General features: G+C 43.2%; 1 protein-coding gene across 3 annotated transcripts in view; it reads right to left on the minus strand.

Moving 5' to 3' along the window:
* Positions 1-4: 4 nt before the first annotated feature.
* ZYX (zyxin) overlaps positions 5-26,809 on the minus strand; it is a 39,006-nt gene continuing 12,201 nt past the window's right edge. The window contains exons 1-10 of one of the 3 annotated variants that reach the window (XM_089488885.1): positions 26,454-26,590; positions 24,704-25,006; positions 10,226-10,413; positions 7,455-7,553; positions 6,161-6,682; positions 4,708-4,858; positions 3,844-4,013; positions 869-1,047; positions 576-696; positions 5-462 (exon numbers count right to left, since the gene is read on the minus strand). In XM_089488885.1, coding sequence (XP_089345011.1) covers positions 352-462; positions 576-696; positions 869-1,047; positions 3,844-4,013; positions 4,708-4,858; positions 6,161-6,682; positions 7,455-7,553; positions 10,226-10,413; positions 24,704-24,983 — 1,821 coding nt within the window. In that variant the 5' untranslated portion in view covers positions 24,984-25,006; positions 26,454-26,590 and the 3' untranslated portion in view covers positions 5-351. Of the gene's footprint in view, positions 463-575; positions 697-868; positions 1,048-3,843; positions 4,014-4,707; positions 4,859-6,160; positions 6,683-7,454; positions 7,554-10,225; positions 10,414-24,703; positions 25,007-26,453; positions 26,591-26,809 lie in introns of those variants that run through there. The other 2 variants (XM_089488884.1, XM_089488886.1) reach the window with 2 other exon arrangements.

The following is a 26,809-nucleotide window of genomic DNA, read 5'->3' on the forward strand; positions in this document are numbered from 1 at the left end:
AGCATTTGTCTCCAGAATTATTTTATTAGTAAGACAGACAACTGCAGCATTTACAGCAAGTCATGCTTCCAAGTCACTTTCTGCAGTATCTAGAAGAATATATTGTGGTCAGAGTAAGTGAAGAGTTAAGGAAGAGCCCATAGAAAGGGCAGGTATAACAAAAAGGGGGAGGGGCTTGGGTGGAAGGGAGAGATATTGCCAGACATACATGTTCTAGGTAGAAATGCACTATGATTTTGAGAAAAGGGGGATTGTCTCAGGAAGAACACAGAGAACATCCAGCTCACTGCTTTGTTTGGTTGTGAGCAGGGGAAGGGAAGTACGCTGAGAGTATATTCTGATGGAAGGTCTTCAGACTGCAGCTTTGACACGTGTGGTGTGACACTTCCTACACAGCACATGGCCATCCAGGGGGAAACAGCCATTGTCATCTGCTTCAATGGAAAGGGACTTCCCACAGTCCTGAAAGACAACAGAAACACAGAAAGAAAGAGTGAAAAAAGCAACAATGCTGAGAAGGCAATAACTGAGACAGTGAGGATGGGCAAGGGATAAGGTAAGGGAGATCTGCTCACCTCACATTTATAGCATTTCATGTGGAAGTTCTTCTCCAGGGCCACCACACGGACAGTCTCATCCTTCCCAGGCTCTGGCATGATAGGCTCAGTGCAAACTGAACAGCGTGGGGCATATTTTCTGCAAGCACATGTGAAGAAGAATGGAGAACTCAAAACCTTGGATTCAGCATCTTAGTCTGACAAGAGCTTCAGGGAAGACAGACCAACCCTGGTAGTCAAGAAGGTCACAAGGGCAGATGGAGAAGGAGGGAAAAGGAGAGGAAGCACATGAACAGGGAGGGTGGACATACCTGTGATAATCATCCACACAATGTGGCTGGTTGGCCTTGTCCACGATGAAGGAGGCCCCCTCAAGGGGTTTATGGCACACCACACAGGTGAAGCACTGAGGGTGGTAGGAGTTGCCTGTGGCCCTCAACATCCGGTCTGTGATTGTTTGCTTGCACACACAACACTTCTCTAGGGTGCCCTGAATAAGAAAAAGAGGGTCAAAAAGGAAAATCTGCCACCAGAGAACAAGAGTCCTGGTGGTGCAGTGGTTAAATGCCTGTACTGCAGCCATTCACTCACACACAAACCATAAGGTTATGAGTTCAATAACAGTCAGGGGCTCAGGCTCAACTCAGGCTTACATTCTTCCAAGGTCGTTAAAGTAAGTACCCAGTTTGTTGGGGGCAATTAGCTTATACATTGTAAACCACTTAGGCCTAGGGAATGTTTATGTGCACTGATAAGTATTATAGAAAAGCACTTACTATTGCTGAAAACCTATCTACACACTACCTGAACTGCTGTGTCAGCTACCTCCCTATAGCAAATTTCCATACCCCCTGATTTAATGTGAAAACACTGGACCTTTCATGTGGAAACTGGCAGCCACTAGAGTTACCAGGTCAAGGTTATTCCAGCATCTGAGATTTCAGGGCTAAAACCTAAGACATGGAGATGACCCCTTGCAGCATCACAGGATGGTAATGTTACAAGAGGTAGACCCTGATGACATGATTAAGCATGATGAATTAAGCATCAGCCACAGTTATACAGTGCATCATTCAAATTTTAATAAACAAAAAGTTTAAGAAATTAGGAAAATAAATATAGACACACTTTTCATGGCAGTGCTGTCACCGTGAGATCTGAGAATGGGAGAAGAAGGCCAGGTCCTGAGATCTGGAAACCATAGCTGTCCATCTCCCAACCCCCAGAGCATGTAAAGGTAAGGTGACCAGTTGGCCTCCTTTCCCATGACAAGCTTTTGTTGAGAAAGAATTCCAAAATGTCCTCCATTTTGATCATGTCTAAGAAGCATGCACTTACATTTATATGAGTGATTTGAACTTTTATTTTTGATGTCCTCTCTTTTTCTTGAATAGCCTACATTTTGCAGTGTCTAGCCCGCCTGCAGTTAGGGCAATTGGTCACTCTGTGTAAAGGGTTGACTAGCCCTGCATGTATGTCAGGAGAAGGTTGTTGCCATATGTGTCTCCCAGATTCACCTGACTGAGATTCAGCAGGGCTGCAAAACACCTTGCCTCACATTTCTTTCACTTTCCTTTCTGGAAGGAAAGGAGACAGTTTGGGCTACTCCTAGAACTACTCTGATGTGACAGAGTGCTCCAGCACTCAAGACCCACAGAGAGCTGCAAGAGCTGTTGAATTGTGGTAGCACCCAAAATGTTGACTATTCAGTGCTGAATTTCCATACCAGGTAGCAAAGTACAGTAAGGATTGAAAGACAGTCCACTGTGTGATGAGGAGGATGTAATATCACCCCCGTTCCTGGGAAAGATGTGTGTAAAGAAGAAAGCAGCTTGGGGAAATTGTAAACTCAAGAGTGATTCTGTTTGAACCTCCCACACAAAACAAGAACACAATTTCTTCCCCCAAGGACCACATTTGAAGATAATAAAATAATAATACAATGAAAAGATAATACAGTAACAACATCAAAATGACTTTTTAACACTGTTTGTGCAAATGAATTGTGATAACAAGTGCTAATGGGCAAGTTAACTCTGATTCAAATTTCATGCCATCCTTGAATCCACCTTAGTAGCTCTGACCTGCAGTATATGGGCAGGGCACTGGTCAACCTTGCAGGATTGCTTTAAAGGCTAGAGAAATGATATGGAACATTTTTAATGCATAAATGGCTGAATTATCATTTTATCCTCCAACCAGCAGAGAATTCCTTCTGCAACCAAGAGTAAACAATTACAGTTGGTCCCTCTGTACCCACAGCTTGAAAAAATTTTTTTCAAAAAAATCTTGATTTTTCCATTTTATACAAAAGACACCATTTTACTACACCAATGTATATAATGAGACTTGACCATCCATGGATTTTGGTATCCATGGAGGGATCCTGGAACCAAGGGCCCACCGCATTTAAGTTTAATATGGACTAAAGATGACATTGTAACGTGTCTACTTGGGCAAAGTTCCAATGCAACCTCTGTGGCAAAGAGAATATTCATATAAAGCTTCACACTTGGACGATCAAGTAACAATATGAAAATATGAAAATAGTGATGATACAGATATTTATGAAGCTAGCACAGGATGTACACTGAAAAAAATGCTGGCGTCTTGAACTGCATGCTTCCGCCAACAACCGTAAATCCCTTTCTCACCTATCACACATACACATAGGTCCAAAAACAAAAACAAAAAATACACATGCACACTGCAGAAATATTCCAGTTTGAGACTGCTTTAACTGCCCTGGCTCAGTGCTAGGGAATCCTGGGAATTGTAGTTTATTGTGGCACCAGAGCTCTCTGACAGAGAAGGCAGTTAAAGTGGTCTCAAACTGGATTATTTCTGCAGTGTGTTTTGGACCATACTCTTCAGTGGACTAATGCCCAAACGTCCTTGAATACAAAAAAGTATTTCCTGCATTCTGTTGATTTTTTTTTAAATGGGCATTTCTTTCTGTCATTATGCAAAACCCAACTCTGAACAATCTCTTTTTGAAAGTGTCATTATAGGGAACTAGATGTTCAATCACCCCCTCCCCATTTTTGGTTCAGGCAAATGGCCAAGAGAATGAAATTCTGACCAGACCAACTGGAAATTCTAGCTGACTGGAAAACCAGTTTGAGAAGTAACCTCATGATTGCAACCCTCCCAGGTGGCTATCATGTTCAGACATTACAGAACAGTTTGGAAACAGCAAGGCCTAATGTTGCCAGCTAACAACCAAGCCAGATCTCAGACTACAACATGGGTCCTCCCCACCCTACTGTATCCCAGCCTTACTCACCGCATAGCACTCCTCACAGAAGGGTTTTTCGTCCACATTATAGAACTGCTGCCCCTGGAGTTGCCTCTCGCACTTGAAACAAGTGAAGCATTCCACATGGAAAAGCTTGTCCAGGGCACGGACTGCTGGTTGTGTTCGTGACAGAGCCTTATTGCACAGACCACACAACTCTTTAGAGGCAGAGAAAGGAGAAAAGGGGGAATTAATCCATGACAATGCTGGTACTAATTCAATGCACATCAGCACCCAGAGGCAGGCAACCTGGTGCCCTCCAGATATTATGGACTACAACTCCTATAAGTCCCAGCTAGAGATAAGTTGTTATCAAAGTATGCCTTCAAGTCGTTTCCGACTTGATAACCCTAAGCCGAACCTCTCATGGGGTTTTCTTGGCAAGATTTGTTCAGAAGAGGTTTGCCATTGGTTTCCCTTGAGGCTGAGAGCATGTGACTTGCCCAAAGTGGGTTACATGGCCGATTCTCCAGTCGTAGTACAACACTCAAACCCCTTCATTTCAGTTCATTTTTGAAATTAAAAATACATAAAAATTTGAGGGTAGGGGAAAGCAAACTTGACAGATTTGCTCCCAAGCAGCTCAGTTCCAGCCACTGAGGAAGCAGCTGTAGTCTAATCTTCAAGGCCACCAGCTAGCCTGTGGCTATGTGGTTTAGTATATGAAGGTTGTTTCTGGCAGGGAGACCAGGGATGGAAAATGCATTACCTTCTAAATGCCTCTCTGTCTTGCTGCTGCCAAATGTTATAGCAGCAGTTTACAATGTAAGTCAAGATGGCAAAGACTAAAATCCCATTCGCTCATTCCCCGCCCCATAGCCACAGGCTGTCACACACATATACTGTACATACCAGTAGTAGAAGCTTCAGCATGTGGCGGGTGATCCATATCCTTCATGAGTTTCTGGGTTAGCATCTCCAGTTCCTCCACTTCCTTCATGGTCAGTGCAGAATTAACTCTGGGTGGATCTGACCTGGTGTTTGCAACTGACACAGGGTTGCGCTGGACACACAAATTAGATTCACTGAGACAAGTAAAGCACATCCAGGGCATATGCTCAGTATAAACTATGGTGGAGAAATCCCTTCATGTTCTGCTCAAACATGTGCCCCTGTGTTATCTAGCATGCACCCTCTTCTTTAGAAATGCATCCTATTGCTAGGATAACCAGTAAGCTTATTTTACCCTTCATAGCTATATAGAGAAAATACTCTCTTTAAAGAACACCTATACCTCTCTTTAATGTTCACAATGTTACTACTACTACTACTACTACTATTATTATTATTATTATTATTATTATTGGCTTCCTTTTCTACAATCTGAGTTGAAAGCTACAGGCCTTCACCCTCTTTGGCAAAAGGTCACCTTGGTTGTTAAGGATAACCAAGGTGGGGTAAAGAATGCAACCCTCTTGACAAAGGAGAGAGAAACACCTGGGCTTCATCTTTAAATAAATAAATCAATCCAGGTCCCAAGCTCACATATACTACTAAGGCAAAGGCCAGGAACTGCCTGACTAGATCCCTGTTCAGCCACCCCCACAGCTGGGTGACCTAAGGGAGAGTGGCCACATGCCTGATGCCATGGCCAGGCCACTTAACATCACACTGCCCAAGGGGCCAAAGTGCTGACTGATGCTTCAATCAGAAATCCAATGCTGCTTCCCCAATCACATTCCCAGTGGAGGAAACATACAAGGGGAACAATGCCAGGCAGAATCATAGAAGAGTCCACAAGGGCCACCCAGTCCAAACCAATTCTGCCATGCAGGAATAAGCAATCAAAGCATCCCAAAAAGTTGGCCATCCAGCCTCTGTTTAAAAACCTCCAAAGGAGGAAACTCCACCACCCTCCGAGAGAGTGTGTTCTACTATCCCACAGCTCTTACTGTCAGGAAGTTCTTCCTAACATTGAAGTGGAATCTCCTTTTCTGTAGTTTAAACCCATTGCTCCAGGTACTATTCTCTGGAGCTGCAGAAAATGAACTGCTGGTGCTTTGAGAGCTGTTTCTAAAGGTCGCAATTTAGCTGGCTCTCAAAACACTGTCTGAGAGAATGGAAAAGATGAATGGGGAGTAAGGCCAACTTAAGAGGTTTGGGGAATGGGGCAGGGCAACAGTGAAACTTCAGCTGGCCAAATAGGGATCCTAGCAGGAAAGAGCAGGCCTATGGGTTCTGTCATAGTACCAACTTCATTGCCTTGAAATGCCCACTGGAACTTAGTGGAACAGCTAGTGTCCATCTTTCCCTGAGAGAGATGTAGAAATGCAACCCTGCCCACCTCACCTATCTACCTACTCACCATATCTTGCGAGGCAGGTGGCTGTCCAGCAGGATGTGGCTTCTCCTGAACCTGGGGTTTTTCCCGCTGTTGTGCATAGGTGAAAGTGGGAGGCTGTGGCTTTGGGGCCGCACCTGCACCAGAAGGGGCTGAAAAGCGGGACTGGGCAGGGCCAGGCTGTCTTGCAAAGCTTGATGGAACCCCAACAGCTGGCTTAGATACAAATTTGGGGCCAGGAGCAACTGGAGATGGAGTGTATTTAGGGGCTGATGGAGCTGGAGGAGGCAGGGCAGGGGCAGGAGCAGGAGGCTGCACTGGAAGCTGAGCTGGTGGTAAGTCTCTGTGCTGCTTCAAGGCTACCCAGGGTGGAGGAACAGGAGATGTTTCCGCTTGTGGCTTAGGCATGTAGCTTCCACTGGGATGAGAGACAGCACTGGAGGGAAAAGAAGTAGGAGCTGGAAAATCTTTAGGTGCAGCCGTGGATTCTGGGGATGTCCTTGAGCCAGACGTTACACCTGCAGCAGCCACAGATCCCAAAGGTACCTGTAAGAATAAAGATGGTTACAAGAGAAGATGGCAGCATAACAAGAGCAGTAGCTCAAGATGCATTGATCCAACCTGACCCTCAGTGTGGAGAGGAGATTTGATGGTGTATGAGAGGCAGGCAGTTACAACCATCTATTTATATCTGCACTTCTGCAACCAATATGTAGTGAAATCCTCTTTACTATTTGGCAAGCAGACAGAAAGCTACTCTGGAGTAAGTGTGTTCCCTAGAGAATTAGTTTGTCCATCTGTCCTATGCAAAAGCAAACTCTTTAACACAGATTCCAGCGCAGCCAACCTGGTCCAATTTTCTTTTCTCAAAACTACTGGATGTGGACCTGGTGGTTCTCACTAAGGTGGTCAGTTCCTGTTGGGGCTGTATCATTTCTGACCTGGAGAAGGGTCTCACAGGACTGAATACTTTACCATTTAAAAAAATAATCTTCCTTCACACAGAAAGCTAGCATACAGAGAAATAGATGCTAGTTTTATTATCTCCTCAACTTGCTTCTTCATTAAGTGTTCAAAAACCTAAACAGTCATTTGAGCCTGCATCAACAGGAGTGAAAAATGTGTGGCCCTGCAGATGCTGGGTGTTGTATAATTCCCATAACTTATGATAACTAAGGCTGATGGGCATTGCAGTCCAACAACATCTGGATAGTCACAAAATGCCCAATCCTGGACCGCTGTCTGAAGTGACCAGACACAGATGGACCACCTCAAGGCGAACCTGGCCTTGGAAAGGCTATCTTGTATTACAGCTCACCCGGGATTTGAAGGGATCATTCTTCTCCATGTCATCCAGCATTGAGGACAAAGAATCAATCTCCAAATCAATGCTGCTCATCTTCCCACGGCCCTGCCCCTTCCACCATGGAGGAGAAAGGAAGTTACATGTTAGAGAGGAAACTAAGCCTACTTTAAGGCAGCAAAGCCATTATGTCAGTGAAGTCTGGTAGTGTAGGCAACTGTATTTGGCAAAAGAGCAAGCTGAAGAGATTAAGAAAAAGAACTCAGAGCTGCCAGGAGCTCACCTTTATTCTGTCCTGTTTCCAAGGAGAGTCTCCATAGTGTTTTATAAAAAGAGTTCATAATATGAGCTCAAAGCATGAGAGTACTGAACAGTAAAATCTAGAGTTTGTACATAACTAGTTAAAATGATTAAGATGTTGATGCTAATACGTATAAGGCCTAATTCCCATTTACCTTTAGATCTGATTCCTAAAACCGGTTCAACAAACACAGTGGCTCCCACTGTGTTTGTGCCGGTTTCAGGAATCGGTTCAGGACAGCCACAAGGGGAGTAAGGAGGTCGCACAGTAGCCCATGAAACCAGTAAGGAGGCCTTGGGGACCAGAAGGCAAGGGGCTAGGGACAGAAAAGCCGGGGATAGAGCAGGCAAGAGAGGCCAGTGACGGGAGAAGGCCGGGGACGGAGGGAAGCCAAGGTGGAGAGGCCGGGGGAAAACTGCTGCCAGTGGGAACTGGGTGGATTCAAATCTGCCTGGAAATAAATCGATTCAGTCCAAAAAAACACCCCATTTTACCAGCGTCTTTTTGACACTGGTTAAAAAGGTTAAATGCGGGTTAAATGGGTAAAAACCATGCCCTCCCTTTCCGAATTGCTTCAGCAATACGAATTAAGTGGAAACCATGGTGGTTTAAACCGAATCATTTTGGAGTCATGATCCAGTTTAAACCATGGTGGGAATTAGGCCTAAGACAATTGATAATGGTTAAAAGAAACTAGCTTTGCAGAAATTCTACAATACAAATACAAAACCACTTTTTATTATTTAGAGGGTAAAGAACACCTTCGATAGGATGACAAATAACATGAACCTAAGTTAATATTAGCATGAGCTAAAATCACAGTGGAAGGACTAAAATAGTAAAGAACAAGAACTAAGAGATGTGTATACTCATGAACAGCTGTAAACAATATACACTATATTTTATTGTTTTTTCTATAAAATTGTTATAAATAAAAAAAATTAAAAATGACTAGGTACAGTGCACCTGCATTTTACGAGGGTGCGCCATATGTGGCTTTCAGCATATGCTGAAAGCCGTGCCGGAAGAGCCCGTTGCACACCCCAGAAGAACTAATGGGGTGCGCACCATGGGCGCAACCCCCATTACTTCCTATGGGGCTCCAGCATACGCTGATTTCCCCTTACATGGAGGGATCAAGAACGGATCCCCGCATAAGGGGAGGGTCCACTGTACTTCTAATAATTTCTTCTTCCACTAAGAAAGGCATAGTTAAGCTACATTGTACTTTTAACTTAATAAATAATGTCATTCATTCTCTTTTTGTGCTGTAACTATAACTTCCAGATAGAGTTACTTTTATAGATTTGGGATGCACTCATGATCATTCGATCTTTCTCTGTGTGGAATGTGGGATTCTTGATGGAACAGGACAATATGCTCCCAAACAAGAGTTTTGCGGTTGATTTTGCCTCCCCACAACCCGATTGTATTCATTTTCTTCCTGTGAATGTTGACCTGCAACAGAAATCTTTTTTTTCCCGCTTCCAAGCAGATATGTATAAATCGGATTTTTATGCTGTGCTGTTTCTTGTTGTTTTCTCAGTATAGTAGACTTAGAAAGAGGGAAAGTTTTGCTGGTATGTCTTTTCTGTTATTTTTGAGAAAAAAATGGTAGAATATTTTGCAGTCTTGTGCCTTTTACTCAACCATTTGTTTTCTGAACAACTGATTCTCCTAAGGCAGTACAGGACTATATCTTAAAAGAAGCATGTTAAGGGTAATCTTTCAAGTTTTAATAATATTTTTCTGCATTATTCTTGACTATCATTGTGGGCGGTTCTGATCATTTTGTTATGCTAATTGAAACTATAATAACAAACTCCTTGGGGAAACGTAGAACCAGTTTAAAAAGTAATTTCCCATTCTCCAAGACAGAGAGGTGGATCAGTACCACTGTTGTTGCTCAGGGGTCAGAACTTCAGCCTATGAGCCACTGCTCCTCTTCACTCAATATGGAATTAGAAAAATGCAACTGAGCAAAAACAATGAGCACCAAATGCAGAATGCAAATGTTTATTGTATTAGCATAACCTACTGATTTCACATTTCTAGGGGCACAATTTTAAATACAGATATAAGGAGCAGAGATCCTGCAATCCTAGGTACATCCAGAGGTGGCAGCATGTTGACACATTGAGGCTGCATCTGCACTGCAGAAATAATCCGGTTTGACACCACTTTAACTGTTATGGCTCAGTGCTATGGAATTCTGGGAATTACACAGCTCTGGTGCCATAACAAACTGCAATTCCCAGAATTTCATAGCACTGAGCCATGGAAGTTAGTCAAACTTCTGCAGTGTGGGTGCAGCCTCAGATGATGGCGTGATGGTTTTGCTGTGCAAACTGTGCCTCCAAGACTGGATACCATGACCCCACAGGAGTCCATGTGTGCAGGGCATGACAGAAGCAAGAAGCCAATGGATTAAGATGATCTCCCTCCATAAACCCATCTCTCCCTCTTAGTTGATGTGAAGACTCACCTGTGGGGCAGGCAGCCCACTCAGAGCCACTGGTTCATCCTCCAGCATGGGAGGTGGAGGAGAAGGGAAGACATCTTCTGGAGCTGGAGGAAATGGTTCCTCAAATGGGGGAGGTGGAGGAGGAAATGCACTGTTGGGGGAGACAACCATCTCTTCCCCTGGAGGGGGTGGCGGTGGCAATGGAAGCTCTACAGAAAACAACAGAGATATGAATTAAGGTGAGAAACCTGCCATAATAAGTTTGCGTCCCACTTCTACTTGTAAAGAAAATTTCTTCTGTGCAAGTGGAGAGGAGACGACAACATGTATTAACTACTAGTATTATGCAGACAGAGAAATCACTGCAAGGTCAATATCCCTGCATGTATTGAAAGCAGCCTTCCTAAATGCACCAAATGTAAATTTGTCTTGCAAATGTGGCCAGCGGCCATACAGCTTAGACTATTGGGGGCACTTGGACAAATCTGAAGGGTCCTCAATTGGAGATGGCCAATCTTTTTCTCTTATGCAAACACAACACTTTCAGCACCACAACAACAAAGAAGTCCGATACATATATGTATTTTGGAGGCAAAATGCTGTTGTGTGCCTTCAAGTAATTTCTGACCTATGGCGACCCTAAAGCAAACCTATCAGGGTTTTTTTATTATTATTATTTTGGCTTGGGGGGGGGGTTGCCTTTGCCTTCCTCTGAGGTTGACAGAGTGTGATTTGCCCAAGGTCATCCAGTGGGTTTCACTGGCCCAATGGGATTGGAACATTGGTCTCTTACACGCCATATTAAAAAAACAAAAAACTGCACATGGATGGCCCCATGCTAGTTATGCTCATGTATCTTAGCTTTTGCCATGTGAGAAGCGGGGGGGGGGGGGGGGAGAGAGAATGAAATCAAAACCTTCAAATTTTGTAATAAGCAAAATAAAAGTGCATGATTTGGTTGGTCTCCATCTACTGGAGACACTTTCTTGAGGACTCAGTTAGTAGCATATTTGAATATAATGTCCAGCACTCAAGAGAAAACTGAAAACATTCAACTCTTCAATAGTGTATTGTTATTTATTTATCAATCATAATTTATTCAGCCTTTATGCAGAAAATTCAACCTGCATACAGAATTCAAGAACTTGCATGCGGCATTCAACCTGTATGCAGAAAATATTATACACAGAACAGGCTTAGTTTCAGAGGGAGGAGGAGCGAAGACAGGAGGAAGGCACATCAAAAACCTAAGACATGCAGATGACACAATGCTACTAGCAGAAACCAACAAAGATCTGGAACAATTACTGAAGAAGTTAAAGGAGGAAAGTGCCAAGGCTGGATTAATGCTGAACATTAAAAATAACAAAAATAATGATAATGGAAGATCAACAAGAAGTCATGTTAGACCAGGGGTAGGCAACCTTTTTGAGCCGGGGGCCGGGTTGCTGTCCCTCAGACAACTGGGGGTCCACTCAAAATAGCACCCGGAGCGGGCAGATGCTGCGGCGGGGGCGGCAGGACCGGGCTGGGGCCGGTCCCAAGGCCTCACTGGGCCGGATCCAGCCCACGGGCCGTAGGTTGCCAACCCTTTTCCTAAACAATGAGAAAATTGAAATAGTCAGAGAGCTCCCATACCTTGGTTCAAATATTAATCAGAACGAAGATTGCAGTCAAGAAATCAGAAGACTAGGATTAGGAAGAACAGCTATGAAAGAACTGGACAAGATCCTAAAGTGTCAAGATATAACTGCATCCTAAAGTGAGGATAATCCAAGCCACTGTATAAGAGTGCTGAGGATACTGTGGACAGCCAGGAAGACAAACAAATGGGTCCTAGAAAAGGAGCCCTGGTGGCACAGTGGTTAAATGCCAGTCCTGTAGCCACAAAGTTGTAAATTCAATTCTAGAGGAGGGCTCCAAGGTCCACTCAGCCTTTCATCCTTTTTAGGTCGGTAAAATGAGTACCCAGCTTGTTGGGGGCAACTGATTTACACATTGTAAACTGCTTAGGGAGTGCTAGTTCACTGAGAAGTGGTATAGATGTACTTGCTATTGCTAGAACAGATCAAGTCTGAACTCTCTCTGGAAGCCAAGATCACTAAAATGAGGCTGTCGTACTATGGCCACATGATTAGAAAAAAATGAATCATTAGAAAAGGCAATGGAAAGATGGATGGCAGTAGAAAGAGAGAAAGATCAGATGCCAGATGCTTAGACTTGATCAGGGAGGACACGGACCTGGGCCTGCAGGCCCTAAGCAGACCAACAGAGGACAGGGAGTCTTGGAGATGTCTCATCCACAGGGTCACCATGAATTCAAGTCAACCCAAGAACAAACAACAACAACAACAAAATTTGCTGATTATTTTATGTATAATTATGAAAGTATGTAATTCCTTGAATTGGCTTGTAATAAAAAATATTTCACTCATTCCATCTCAGATTTTTTTCCCTGTGCTCTTCTAGATTTTTTTTAATGTCCTTTGGCAAAAAGGAGGGGCAGTTTTTCACCCCAATTTTTCTTTTTCTTGCCAAACCTTCACATTTCTAGGGGTGAAGGGATGTACTCAAGCTTACCTTTTGTAAGAAACTAGATAGCCATTTGGAAACTATCTCCCTACAACCACCTCCTTCCCTCCCTCCCTTTCTCTCTCACACACATAGGAATGCACACACCCCTTAGTATACTTCAAGCAATCAACGTACTCCACATACATCCTTGTATGCTAGACTGCAGTTGAAGTATCCCCTTTCCCCAAAACATCTCCTTGATTCTGCTTAGGTCCCTTAAATCTTCTCTTTTCATAAACAATGTTTGCAACATTGGAAGAATGAAACAAAAAGGGTTGGAAAGCATAACTCTTTTTGCCTAGTAACTTCTCAAGTAAGCCAAGCAAGCTAATCAAGTTCTGTTTCCAGTAATTAAAGTTCAAGAAAGTAAAGGCCTATCATTTAGCCTTCCTTCTAGCTATAGTGTTTAAGGTTCATCTGCTTCAGTACTATGCCAGCCTGGTATCACCATCACCTAGTCTAGCACACTAGTCTGGACCAGGCCACACATAGGCTTGTTCTGCCTTATCAGGGATCTACATAGGTTATAAACCACACAGTTTTGTGATGGATGGAAATTACCTACTCCACCTCTGCAGGAGGAAACAATGACCCCAGTCTAAATTCCAATGTGAAGATAACCCTGATCACCAGTGATCTAGGTTCCCTGCTCTTGTAGAAACGCTGACATCTCTCTTCTCATATCCACACTCAACCTGTAAGCTTTCATTTCCATCTTAGACAGCCAATATGGTTTGATGTTGGACTGAGATTCTGGAGACCAGGGTTCAATTCCCAGTTCAGCCATGAAACCCACTGGGTGGCCTTGGACAAGTCATATGCTCTCAGTCTCAGTGGAAGGCAATGGCAAACCTCATCTGAACAAACCTTGCCAAGAAAACCCCAGGATAAAGTCACCTTAGGGTAGCCATAAGTCAGAATCAATTTAAAGGCACACAACAACAACAACAACAACAACAACAACAACAAACCATTATACCTAATTTCTCCTGCATTAAGGCCCTGGTTAGCAACTAGAATTTGGAAGGTTTGGAAAGCAAAATTACAAGACCATGTTACAATCTGCACAAGGGTGAAAAACCCAGCAACATCAGATTCCTCCACTCACACCCCATCATGCAAGCAGGGAAACATGCCAAGGGCTCTAACCCTTCACAACAACAAAGCCTTTTGGCAAGGCCCTCTGGGTTTTTTACACAACACAGCCATTACGAACCTAGGCAGAGGCAAAAAAGAAAAAAAAGAAAAAAGGGTGAGTCAGAGATAGCTCAGCTCTCGTGGGGAAAAGCAGCCAAAGCAATGCATAAACAGGAGGTAGAATCCTTGGGATAGAAGAATATATTGAAATGAGACAGAAAGAGCTCCTGGACTGTCCCTATACAATGGAGAAAATAGGAGCACAGAATCAAACAGGCAGAACAATCTATCCAGGAGCAGTCTTGTTGGCCATGTTGCAAAGTACAATAACATCCAAAAACCGCAACATGATACCTGTATGGGCCAACCAAAATGCACAAAATACATGCTACAAGCTTTCAAAGCTCCACTGGCTTCTTCATCAGAGAAAGTTCGACTCAGGCTTGCATCCTTCCAAGGTCGCTTAAAATGAGTACCCAGACTGTTGGGGGCAAATTAGCTTACTTGCTGTTCACCGCTATGATCTTTGGAATAGCGGTATATAAATAAAATAAAAATAAATAAAATAAAAAACAAATTAAAAATTATACAGGAGAAGCAAAAAAATTGACTATGTCATTCACAAGCTGCATTTTGAAGATGTTCCTGTTCTCAGTTCCGATGTTGAAGTTCCTTTAGCACAGTGGTTCCCAAACTTTGATCCTCCAGATGTTTTGGACTTCAGCTCCCAGATTTCTTGACTGTCAGCTAAGCTGGCTGGGCTTCTGGGAACTAAAGTTCAAAATATCTAGACTCAGGATCGAAGTTTGGGAACCACTGCTTTAGCAAGACAAAATGAGATGCTCCTCTTGAGATCCAAGCTGCCTCAGTCCTTTGTAAAGCCACAAGCTCCTTTGTTAGGTAGAGAGCACTGAATTTCTAAGGAAGCTTTCCATGTTTTTGGATCAGGAACCCATTTTAGGTGCTGTTTGGGTAAAACATGTAGCCCAATTTTTTTTCCATGAACAAATGACTCTGACTTTTTCCTCCTTGGGAAGGGACCAAGGCAATGCTTATTGGTTTTTCAGGCATGTTAAAACTCCTGCTCATAGAGAAGGGTGAAGACTTGACATTCCAAGCCAAGTGGAAGCTTTCAGCTTTGTTTGATCTAGCTGAGATGGCGAAATGTTTGTTCTTGGTGTGGCATGCTAGTGACTGGTGACAAACTTTAGCCCCCATCCTCTGACAAGCTAATTGAGATCAAAGGAGACAGGACTGACCGCCTTCTTTCTGACCAAGGGCCAGCTCATGCAAGGGCACAAAATCATCGGGTTTCCACTTTGCTAAAGTACACACACTCCTTTGGTTTTGTATTAAACTATACTGAACACTTTTCAAAAGACACCAAATGCTTCATAAAGCTTTAAGATTCACAAGAGTTCCTTAGCGCTAGTTTTCATTTTGCAGCTGCTGAACATGGGCGCAGCTTATTTGGCTGTAAACTCTGAGTTTACAGCCCAACTAGCCACTCTGCAGCCATCCGATCTTCATTATCTCCCCAGCATTCACAAATCATTTCCAGATGCAAAAATACCTACAAGCTCAGTGGGGGAAGTGCCTTCTCCAAGCGTCTGCAGTACAAAAAAATTGTACTGCAGAAATAAAACAGTTAGATACCACTTTAACCGCCATGGCTCAATGCTATGGGATTCTGGGATTTGTAGCTTTGTGACCCTTCCCTGTCAGAGAGCTCTCATGCCCCACAAAACTACAAATCTCAGAACCCCACAGCACTGAACCATGGCAGTTAAAGTGGTGTCAAACTGCTTTAGTTCTGCATAGTCTTTGGAATCAGGATCAGATTTTCTGTTTGGGATCAGCCTAAATCCATGAGCCAGCCCAAACACATCTGACATCCAGAGGAACCTTTATTTGACCTATTTAATTTTAATAATCAAGAAATAATCAGAGATATAGTTTCATCATATACAGGTTGAATTTCCCTTATCTAGAATTCCAAAATCTAAAATGCTCCAAAATCCAAAACTTTTTTCATGGGTGGCTGAGATAATGGTGACACTTTGCTTTCTGATGGCTCACTGTACACAAACGTTGTTTCATGAACAATATTATTTAAAAATACCATGAATAATGTAGTAAGAGATATTTTGTATGAAGTGCTTAAACTGTGGAGCTCCTTTAGCAGAAATCATTAATGCCAGGAGCTTTTCTTACATAGTCAGACCAGAAGGACCATGTAATAAGATCCCCTCTAACAACAAACAAGCGTCACCCATGCAAGAGCAGAGTGATCCCTGACGTATGCAGAAGTATGTAATTTCTTGAATTTTTTTAATCCTAGCCCAGGGTGACCAAACATCCTCCTTTTTCAGGACACATAATACATTTCAACCTTCCGTCCAGGAGGAAATTCAAAATGTTTCCCATTTTGACCACGACTGAGGTCCAAAACACACTGGAGAAATAATCCAATTTGAGACCATTTTAACTGCCCTGGCTCAATGCTAAGGAATTCTGTGAATGGTAGTTTTGTGCGACATTTAGCCTTCTCTGTCAGAGAGCTCTGGTGCCACAATAAGCTACAATTCCCAGGATTCCCTAGCACTGAGCTGGGGCAGTTAAAGCAGTCTCAAACATTTCTGCAATGCGTTTTGGACCACTGAAGCATGAATCTATATTTCTATGAGTGTCTCTTAGCTTTTATTTGGCAATGTCTATATTTTTCTTGATTGTTCTATATTTTGCGGTGCCATGTCCTCCTTTGCGGTTAGGACATCCGGTCATCCTGTGCTACCCATACCACAAAAACAAGTTAAATGAAAGACTTTGTGCACATAGAGAGAAGGGAGGAAAAGATGTCACAGACATGGGGTGGGGATATATCCTGCAGAGCTTTGCCATGGAATCTTTTACACCATTTTGTTGCAGGTTGTTGTAGAACTAAGAGGGAATTAAAAAGCCTTTCACACTACAGTATTAAAGCACTAAAATTCCACTTTATCTGCCATGGCAACATTCTATGGAAGCCAAGGATTTATAATTTGGTGACACACCATTGGCACTTTATGGCTAAGAATTTTAGGTATCCCTCCCTAAACAGCAAATCCCAGGATCCCACTGGTTGTTGCCATGGCAATTCAAGTGGAATCACAGCACTATAATTGTTCCCATGTAAATCCCATCAAACCCCTTGGAACGTGATTCCTTCATTCCTGGCCAACGTGCGCTAGCAACATGATATATTATCTCACATCAGCTGCCCCAAGAGTTTGGATCTGCTGTCTCAGTTCCCAAATAACCTTAATAAATTCTCAAAATGGCTGAAATAGTGTTCTCTTGGGAAGTGCAATAACAACTGTCCAAACAAAGAATTGGCCAAGAAGAAAGTTGTAGCCTCTGCTCTTGTAGAAAGAACAAGCAGTGTGCATAGATACAGGAAAATATGAAGCTTGTGGTGCATGTTGCTGAATGAGCTAGATTTTATATTAATGTTCTTGCAGGGTGGGTGGCAAAGGACAGAGAAACAAAGACACAGCAACAGATCATTTCCCTCTAGTGGGGGATAAGTCAAGCAGAAACAATTCTACTTCAAGTATTTATTCACAATCCTAAACAGCAAGGATTTGAAGAAAGAATTCCATTACAACAGAGAGCCAACTTGCATAGTGGTTTGAGTGTTAGGCTACGACTCTAGAGACCAGGGTTCAATTTCCAGCTCAGCCATGAAACCCACTCTCTCAGCCTCAGGGGAAGGCATGGCAAACTTCCTCTGAAGATATCTTGCCAAGAAAACCCTGTGACAGGTTTGCCTTAGGGTTGCCATAAGTCAGAAACAACTTGGAGGCACACAACAACAACAACAAACAGCATGGGCAAAATATCTTCTATTACCTGTGATGATTCCTGTACATACGGGTCAGGAACTAAGAGACCAGGTTCCAAGGTGTTCAGTGGGATTTACATGGGATTCAGATGCTTGAATTTAGAATTACTACCTGCAAAGCAACTTACTGTATATACTTGACTTCATGTACAAGTTGAGAGCAGGTTTAGAGGCCAAAATTATGGATTTTGATATGACCTGTGGATAAGTTACGTGTAAAACCTAGGGGCATATAACAAAGGATCTAAAGAATGAAGGAAAAGAAACCAGTGCCAAAAAACTCACCAAATTCCATCAAGTATAACTAAAGGCTAGATAGATGAGAAAGTAGAGGGAATCAGTGTTTCCACAACAGATTATGATCTTGCCTTTCACCACAGGATGGTTATGGTTTTTTGTTTTTTTTTTAAAGTTAGGGCCCGAACAGACAGGCCAAAATAAAGCTTCTTCGGGTCACTTTGGCGGTATGCTGTTTAAATGCTGCATGCGTCCTAAGAGGCCAAAACCCATGCTAAAGCCAGAAGCCATGCTAAAGAACCAAACAGTGTGGATTCTGAGCATACAGTCCTAAAGACTAGAACGCAGCTTTGGCACAGCTTCTGGCCTCTTAAAATACATGTGCCATTTTAAACAGCATACCTCCAAAATGACCTGAAGCAGCTTTATTTTGACCTGTCTGTTCAGGTCCTTAGAGAACATACATTTATCCACATATGTGGATAAGTCAATTCAGTTTTTTGGGGTCAATAGTTTGACTAAAATTTCTGGACTTATATATGAGTATATACATTAAGTACATTGCCATTTCACTTGTATATCCTGACATAGCCTACCAGTTTCCCAAACAGTGCAAACAGAAGGCAGACTTACACAAACAGCTTACATGGTGAAACTGTTCTAGGACTATATCACTTTAGGCCAATAAGGTTCCACAGGTTTGATCACTTCCTAGCCTTGGGACAGAGGTATCAGCTCAGAACTGCCCCAAAACACTTTGCTGCACAAGATAAAAGAGGAGATGGCAACCCTCCTCCCATCACCCTGTATTTCAAGTACAGAAGCTGCCTGGAGTGCCAATTGCATCTTCTTCTCAACAGTGGCAACAGGGCAGCAGCCTTCGCTGTATCTCACAGCAGCAGGCAAGTTTAAGGGGTGCTGGGAAATGTACTTAAGTTGCTTTGTGCAAGTTTAAGCGGTGTTGCTTCCAAATGAGGGGACTCCATGGTGAGGAGAGCTCAGGAGGAACAGCTGTGAGCATGGTCCCCACCCACGCACCAGCATTCTCCTGCTTGAAATATTTGCCTCACTCTGTCTAAGGGTTGTTCTCTGCCTTTTCTCTTAGGATGTATGCACATCAGGGAGACGGTTGGACTGAGCCCTTTCCCCTCAAGCCAAAAACATGCTTTTTGTGCATGTGGAAGAGTTTAAGTGCACAGGCACTCAACTAACTAATTCCTCATCCACATTTTGAACTGGCACAATCCCAGGAAGACCAAACAGTATGGATTCTGAGCATACAGTCCAACTCACACTTCTGAAGACTCTATATTCTTGATGCCAACTAGACATTTTTGATGCCAAGTAGATCTTGAGAGTTTAAATAAGGGATAAGGGGACCTTGGGTTCTCCAAATGTCTTGGCCTGCAGTTCCCATCAGACCTAAATAGTATGGCTAATGATAAGGGAAGGGGTGAACTTCAGCCCAGTCTGGAAGACCAAAGTGTGTGTATTGTGTGCCTTCAGGTTGCCTGTCAGTTTATGGCAATCCTGTGAGTTTCATAAGGTTTTCTTAGAGGTGGTTTTGCTAGTTCCATCCTACAGCACCTGGTTTTGATTGGTAGTCTCCCATCCAGGTACTAACCAGAGCTGACCCTGCTTAGCTTCCCTGCTTGGCCATGAAAGCTCACTGGATGACTTTGGGCATGTCAAAGTCTCAGAGGAAGGCAAGCCCCCTCTGAACAAATCTTGCCAAGAAAATCCCCTTCATAGGGTTGATGTAAGTCAGGAACAAATTGAAGGTACACAACAACTCCCATCCAAGTGCCAACCAGAGCTGACCATTCTTAACTTCGAAGAACAGCCATGATCTTTAGATGATGCCTTTAGACTAGAGCATTTAAACCTGGTTTAACTAGTCTGACCTCTCTTTACTTTTGTCCAAGTAAGCCTCTACCAAGCCCTGAGAGAGTCACAGACAGCTTCCTTGTAGCTTGTCCTGCATTGTGCCCTAAGAGAAGCCTAGTTAGGGCTTACAGGAGTGAGCCAGGGATGCCAGGCAGGGAACCAACCATATAAATGAACAACTCTTTCTCTTTGCTGGGTCATTCCCTTTGCAAAAGCACCAGTGGCTTTCCTTTCTGGCCTCTCCTGCCTTCCTAGGGGCCTTTGATGGTCAGTTGCAGAAGACATTTTCCTCACAAGGCACCTCTGTTCTTACAGTCAACCTGCACATGTGCCTGCCTGCCCTGTTTGAAAGGGGTGCAGTTAGCATTGCCACATATTCAAAAACAGGAAGAAGGAACAGTCAAAATTTATGACACGCAAATAAGGAACTAGATATTTAAAAGTTTGTCTTCTGCTCAAATACAAAATGGAAACACTGATTTCAGTTCACTTAGCTGTGTGTTTCTCAGCAAAACCCACATATCATCCACATTTATAAAATGCATGGTACACACATGTCTGGCTTTATGAAACCCACTCCTGTAATGCAGTATTTTATTTATTTATTTATTTATTTTGCTGTCTCGTTCAGTCTATAAAAGGAAAAGCTTTCCAACCATCATTAGGGGACACCCCAATGAACCCCACTGTGGGAGAAAGGCAGGATATATATTCTTGAAATAATAATATAATAAAATTAATAATAATAATAATAATAATAATAATAATAATAAAAAAGGACACTGAGCAAACCTGGGTACAGTGCTTGTGCTTAACAAGGCAGAACAATACAGGGACTGGGACACCCAACTAAGCCCTTGGACTTCAATTTCATTATATTAAATACATCACTACCCATAACTGCTAGTCCACAGCATGGGATATTGCACAGATCTGCTGAAGAGACACTGTTTGTGTTTGTTGTGTGCCTTCCAGTCATTTCTGACTTACGATGACCCTAAGGCAAATCTATCAGGGGGGTTTCTTGGCAAGATTTGTTCACAGGAGGTTTGCCCAGTGGGTTTCATGACCAAGCAGGACTCGAATTCTGGTCTCTGGAGTTGTAGTGAAATGTTCAAGCCACTATGTCACACTGGCTCCTGAAGGTACACTAATGCTAGTTTAATTTCCATGGCCTGAAGCAATAATGATGTTGAAGATCACATCATGAGATACTGATACAGTATTTTTGTTTTACTGATCCATTTTCCAGGATCCCCTCTTGCTCTCAATGTGGATCTGTAGTTCAAATGCCATGTGCAATGTGCCATTAAGAATATTATATCTCCGTCACAGTAAAAGCCTACCTCCACAACACTCTTTTCACAAAAGAGGAAACAGAAGTTGCCCAAGCTCTCCAGCTCAGACACAGACAAACAGAAATCTCAAGGGGGGGAAGCTATTATTAGTCTGCTATAATAAGGTGCAGCACCTTGGAGACTACAGCCTTCTAAGTGGGTTAAAACAAATGGGCAGCATGTCAACAGAAGAAAAATATTTTATAAGCAGTGGAGTCAACAGGCCATGAAATGCAAGAGGCAATAATAGATGTATCACATGCACATACTCTCCATGCCAAGAGATGTAGCACCTTTGAGACTAACTGAAAGAAGATGATAGCATGAGCTTTTGTAGACTTAAGCCTACTTCTTAGGCTTAAGTCTATGAAAGCTCATGCTACCAACTTCTTTCAGTTAGTCTCAAAGGTGCTACAAGATCCCTTTGCATATGGTTTTCCAGACTAACACAGCTATATTTCTAAATTCTACATATTCTCCATGTCCAAGATAATGAAGTAAAGCCCTCCTCACCCATGCCAATGCACTATCATTTGGAATCACAGCATTGTGGCCAGGCTGATTATTCCAAGCCTGGTCCTTCTGTGCCACCCCAACAAGAATCTAAATGCTTATTGCTCCACACTAAAGACCAGGGCTAGAAAAATGTCCTGCAGGTGAGAGAACAAGTCCATGGGATGCTTGTAAAGGATGCAAAAGGCCTGGCTTGGAAGGTGCCTTGCAATGACCTGGTATTGACCTTGTATGCCTTCTAGTATGGTGACAGCTAGATATGGATAAGGAAGCCTCTACTGAAACATAAGGGGCACATCCACACTAACTACTGGGCATACGCAAAGAAGCAATGCGGAGCCCCTTCTAGTTCATATAAGACTTGAATCAGAAGAGATCAAATCTGAACTCTTAGTCACAGTTGGTAAATTTCACATGTTGTTGTTGTTGTTGTTGTTGTTGTTGTGTGCCTTCAAATCGTTTCCAACTTATGGTGACCCTAAGGTAAAGCTATCATGGAGTTTTCTGGGCAAGTTTCTTCAGAGGGGGTTTGCCATTACCATCCTCTGAGGTTGAGACAGTGTGACTTGCCCAAGGTCACTCAATGGGTTTCCACAGCTGAGCTTGGATTCAAGCCCTGGTCTCCAGAGTCCTAGCCCAACACTCAAACAGCTATACCACACTGGCTCATTCACATGCTAAATTCACATGCTGGCGACCAAAGGAGGGACATTTACTTTTCATAATGGAGAAGCCCCATTTCAGTGCCTTTCTGGATTCATAAAAGAACTGAGACATTTCAAATAAATTTCAAATAAAATTCAGGTTTCAAATAAACACACTTTGCCTCACACAGAATTGCACATCAAGCTATCCAATCATCCTCCAGTTCATTCCCACTATAAGTCGATAACATCCCAGTCTGCATCTAGATGAGTCTAATGTAAAGTTGGATCTGGGTATGCACATTTCTTCAGAACCCCAAAACGTTTTACACACAATTGGATGGAAGAAGAACACAGCTTTCATCCAAGCATGCATTTTCTTGACTTTTATCTCAGACCAGAGGAAAGCCTATGCACATTTCCTCTTTATATCTGGGGAAAGAATAACTGTAACATAATGGCAGCACCGCTATGAAGTCAAGGACATATCCTTGAGCAGCTGCCAACTCTACTGAGGAACAAAAATATGAGCACTTCATTTCTAGGAGGACAGTGTGAACCGAGGAATGAAGAACACTGTCTGATTACAAGCAATTCAGAAAAGTGGAGAGACCACCAAGCACTCGCACAGAACAGGAAGAACCCTAAAACTGAGGGGAAGAGAAGAAAGTGGATAGGGATAAAGACAGGGATGTGCGAAGTGGATACCCAAAAAGATGAGGAGCTGTTTGCACATGACAAACAGATAAGGAAATACAGTAATGCAAAAGTGGTCATGGATTTCTAGACCTTCCGACCATCCCTCCTTTTCAGAAAGACAATAAGGGTACTTCATTCCTGATGGTACTTATTCCCTTTCACCTGAGGGTCTGTGTTTCTTTAGGCTATGAAACAGTGTTGGCTGGCTCCAAGTCCCCTTGTAAGTTCCTGGCTAATATTGTAGGCCCTTGGTATCCAGGAGCCCCTGTGGATGATCAAGTCCCATTAATCATAATGGCAGAGTGAAATGGTGTCCCTTATATAAAATAGCAAAATCAAAGTTTGTTTTTTGGAATTAATATCATTTTGTAATATTTTCAACCCATGGATGGTTGAATCAGTGGATAAAAAAAAAATCTGTGCAGGCGGAGGGCCAACTGTACTAAAAACCTTCCTCTCCACCAGGACAGCTATTCTATGAAAGCCAACGGCTCCCCACACAGATCTAGAAGTGTTGCTTCTCTGAGCCATATGGCATTACAGAAGGTTCAGCTGTACAGCATGGAAAGTTAGGCATTAACCCGCCCATCCCAAGGATTATTTTCTCCTTTCACTTCATGAGACTATTCTGACAGCCACACCTAAGGAGAGATTATTCTAGTCCTCCATATTGACTCAGTCCAACATATACACACCCACACCCTGTTAATCAACTAGCTACATTTCCGTTTTTTAGAAGTTTATTAAGCATATCGAACCTATCAAACCACATACAAAACACACAATGCATATCAAAATCACCACTTACACATTAGATGCCAATACTGACACATCACCATTCAAAAATCCCTCTTTTTTCCAATACCCACCAAACATCTATATTCATTTCATTCCTTAAACCTTCTATACTTTACCTCCTCTTCTTTCTTCATTATCTCTTCCGGCCTTTCTCACTTATCTGCCCTTTCAACATTTTCTAAATTGTCATCTTACTCAAACCTTTATTATCACACACTTCTACAAACAACTCATACATTCATTCTGACTTCTGTTCTGTCAATATTGGCCCTAATACAGTTATCCTTATGACTTCCTTTTAACTATACATTTTCTTACTGCTCCTTCTGCATTTCTGCTCATGCTTATTCCATTTATGTTTATGTTTTCATGGCAAATTTTTTCAGGGGGGTTTGCCACTGCCATCCTCTGAAGCTGAGAGAATGTGACTAACACTTATGCTTATGCTTAATTTGTTAGTATTGTTGTGTGCCTTCAAGATGTTTCTGACTTATGGCGACCTAGTGGGTTTCATAACCGAGACGAGAATCGAAACCTAATCTCCAGGTCCAACTCTCAAACTACTATGTCATGCTGGCTCTTCTTTATGATTAATATGATGGATGCAATGCATAATTTTCTTTTCCATCATTCTGCACTTTACAAACATGGTTTTTAAATATTCAGCACTAGCTATGTTTCTTGTGGCCTTTTGAAACTGCCCCTCTTCCCAATGCAGAGCTTTCCACTCAGCATCTTTCCAAGCTGAACACACCCTTGACAGTGAAAAGATCCTGACAGAGAGACTTACCTTCAGGAAGGGGCATGGCTGTGGATACTGGGATCTCTCCCACCTTCCCGATCTGGGCACATGCCCCAGAAGGAGCAGGAGGTGGTGGCGGAGGTGGAGGAGGCAATGCTTGCTCAGAGGCATTTTCAGGAGCTGCTCCCCCAGCTTTGAAAGGGTTCACTTTGGGCTTTGGAGCAACTACGGGTGCAAATTTCTTCTGGGGGCTGTAGAAACTTGGAGTGGAGATGTTGATGCTCACTGTGGAGGTCATGCGGGTTCCTGGGGCACCCGAGGAAGCCATCTTGCAGTTGGGTGCTTCAGGACCTAAGGGGGCAGGTGAGAGAGAGAGAAACATGGTGTCAGACAAGAACAAGTGTTTGAGAGGAGCCAAAAAAGTCTGGGGGCTTGTACTCAAAAAGCCGGGTCACCGGATGTCCTCCTTTTCCAGGACATGTCCCAACATTCAACCTTCTGTCCAGCAAGAATTCCAAAATGTCCTCTGCTTGGAGAGTGATGAAGAAGCATGTATTTAATATTTATATTGGTGTTTTTAGTTTTTCTTTGGTCATGTCCTACATTTTATAGTGCTTTGTCCTTCTTTGCAGTGAGGACATCTGGTCACCCTGATTACACCCTGTAAATCAAAAAGATTACAGACAACTGCGCAAAAGGGAGAAGTGCTGAAGAAAAACTCAACAAAAGGGTCAGAGACAACCAAGAACAGGAAAACAAACATTAAAAATCCAGCTCTCCAAATCAGACCAATTTCAGGCTCTCAAGATGCTGAAATAACAGCCAGGCCTCAGTGACTACCCTGAAGTTAGACACATCTTCGAGAACAGCAGTCCCAATTGTATTGGGATCAAGGTGAACAGATGTCCTAATCACAGGCAGACAAGGCACCACAAAATGTAGGGCATTCGGGAAATATGTGGGACATGACCAAATAAAAAACTAAAAACACTCATAAAAATATAAATTCATACTTTGTAGTCATGCTCCAAATGGAAGAGTTTTTGGAATTCGTCCTGTACCAGGGTGACCAGATGTCATAACTGCAAAGAAGGACAAGGCACCAGAAACAGTAGGACCTTCAAGAAAAAGGCAGGACATGACAAAATAAAAGCTCAAAACCCTCATATAAATATAAATGTAAATGCATGCTTCTCAGCTCATGCCCCAAATAGAGGACCTTTTGGAATTCCTCCTGAACAGATGGTTGAAATGTCAGACATGTCCTGGAAAAGGAAGATGGTCTGATCACCCTGTGACTACCCTGCATACACTTTGGAATAACCAAGGAAGACCTACTTTGCAGGGAGAGGAGAGGAGAGGAGAAAGAAGGAGGTGTGGACTGGACAGACATCACAGGAGAAATCCTGGTATTCATTCTCTCCCTCCTCCCCACCCAGCATGCATACCAAGTACCATGTGTGGACTGGGCACAACTTCACAGCATTCCTCTCCATTTCAAAGCAATTACATGGCTACCCTCCTCCCTCCCTCCCCCACTTCCCTCCATCCTACCCCCCAAATGCATGCACACAGAGCCTGTCTCTTCTGTATCTCTGTCTACTGCCACCTTCTGTTTTGGGTTGCATCAAGGATCCTGCTAGCCCTGGCAGCTTGGGCAAGGGAACCAGAAGCAGAACAAAAGGAAGGCTGGTAGATTCCCTGCATGTGACATCCACGGGTAAACCCCTGGCAATCCACTCTTATACATAAATGCACACATGCACACATGCATGCACTCTCTCTCACAAACACACACCCTCCTCTTGCACATGAAGCAGTGGTCCTGTCCTGACTGTCCTTCCTCTCAGTGAGGCCAGAGAGAAGCGTTCCTGTGCAGCAGCATTGCTGCCTGCTCAGCTCTCCGCCGCTCCGCCTCCACACTCCCCACACCCCTACACACATAGATACACACATAGAAAGAGACAGGAAGCAACTCCTGGACCCAGCCAGCCGCTCTGACACGTTCCTGGAGTCACACTCCTCCTTTCCCAGCCCAAGTGACACAGAGGCTGCCCTAAAGACCGCCCATCCCTGATGCTGGCCTGTTTTGCAGGCAGGAGCCAAGGTAAGGCACTGCCAGCAAGCACGCAAGCACTCCCCTGTGCATCCACA

Source organism: Sceloporus occidentalis, unplaced genomic scaffold (assembly GCF_023333645.1).
Source record: "Sceloporus occidentalis isolate IW3139 unplaced genomic scaffold, rSceOcc1.0.p SCAF_1, whole genome shotgun sequence".
NCBI lineage: Eukaryota > Metazoa > Chordata > Lepidosauria > Squamata > Phrynosomatidae > Sceloporus > Sceloporus occidentalis.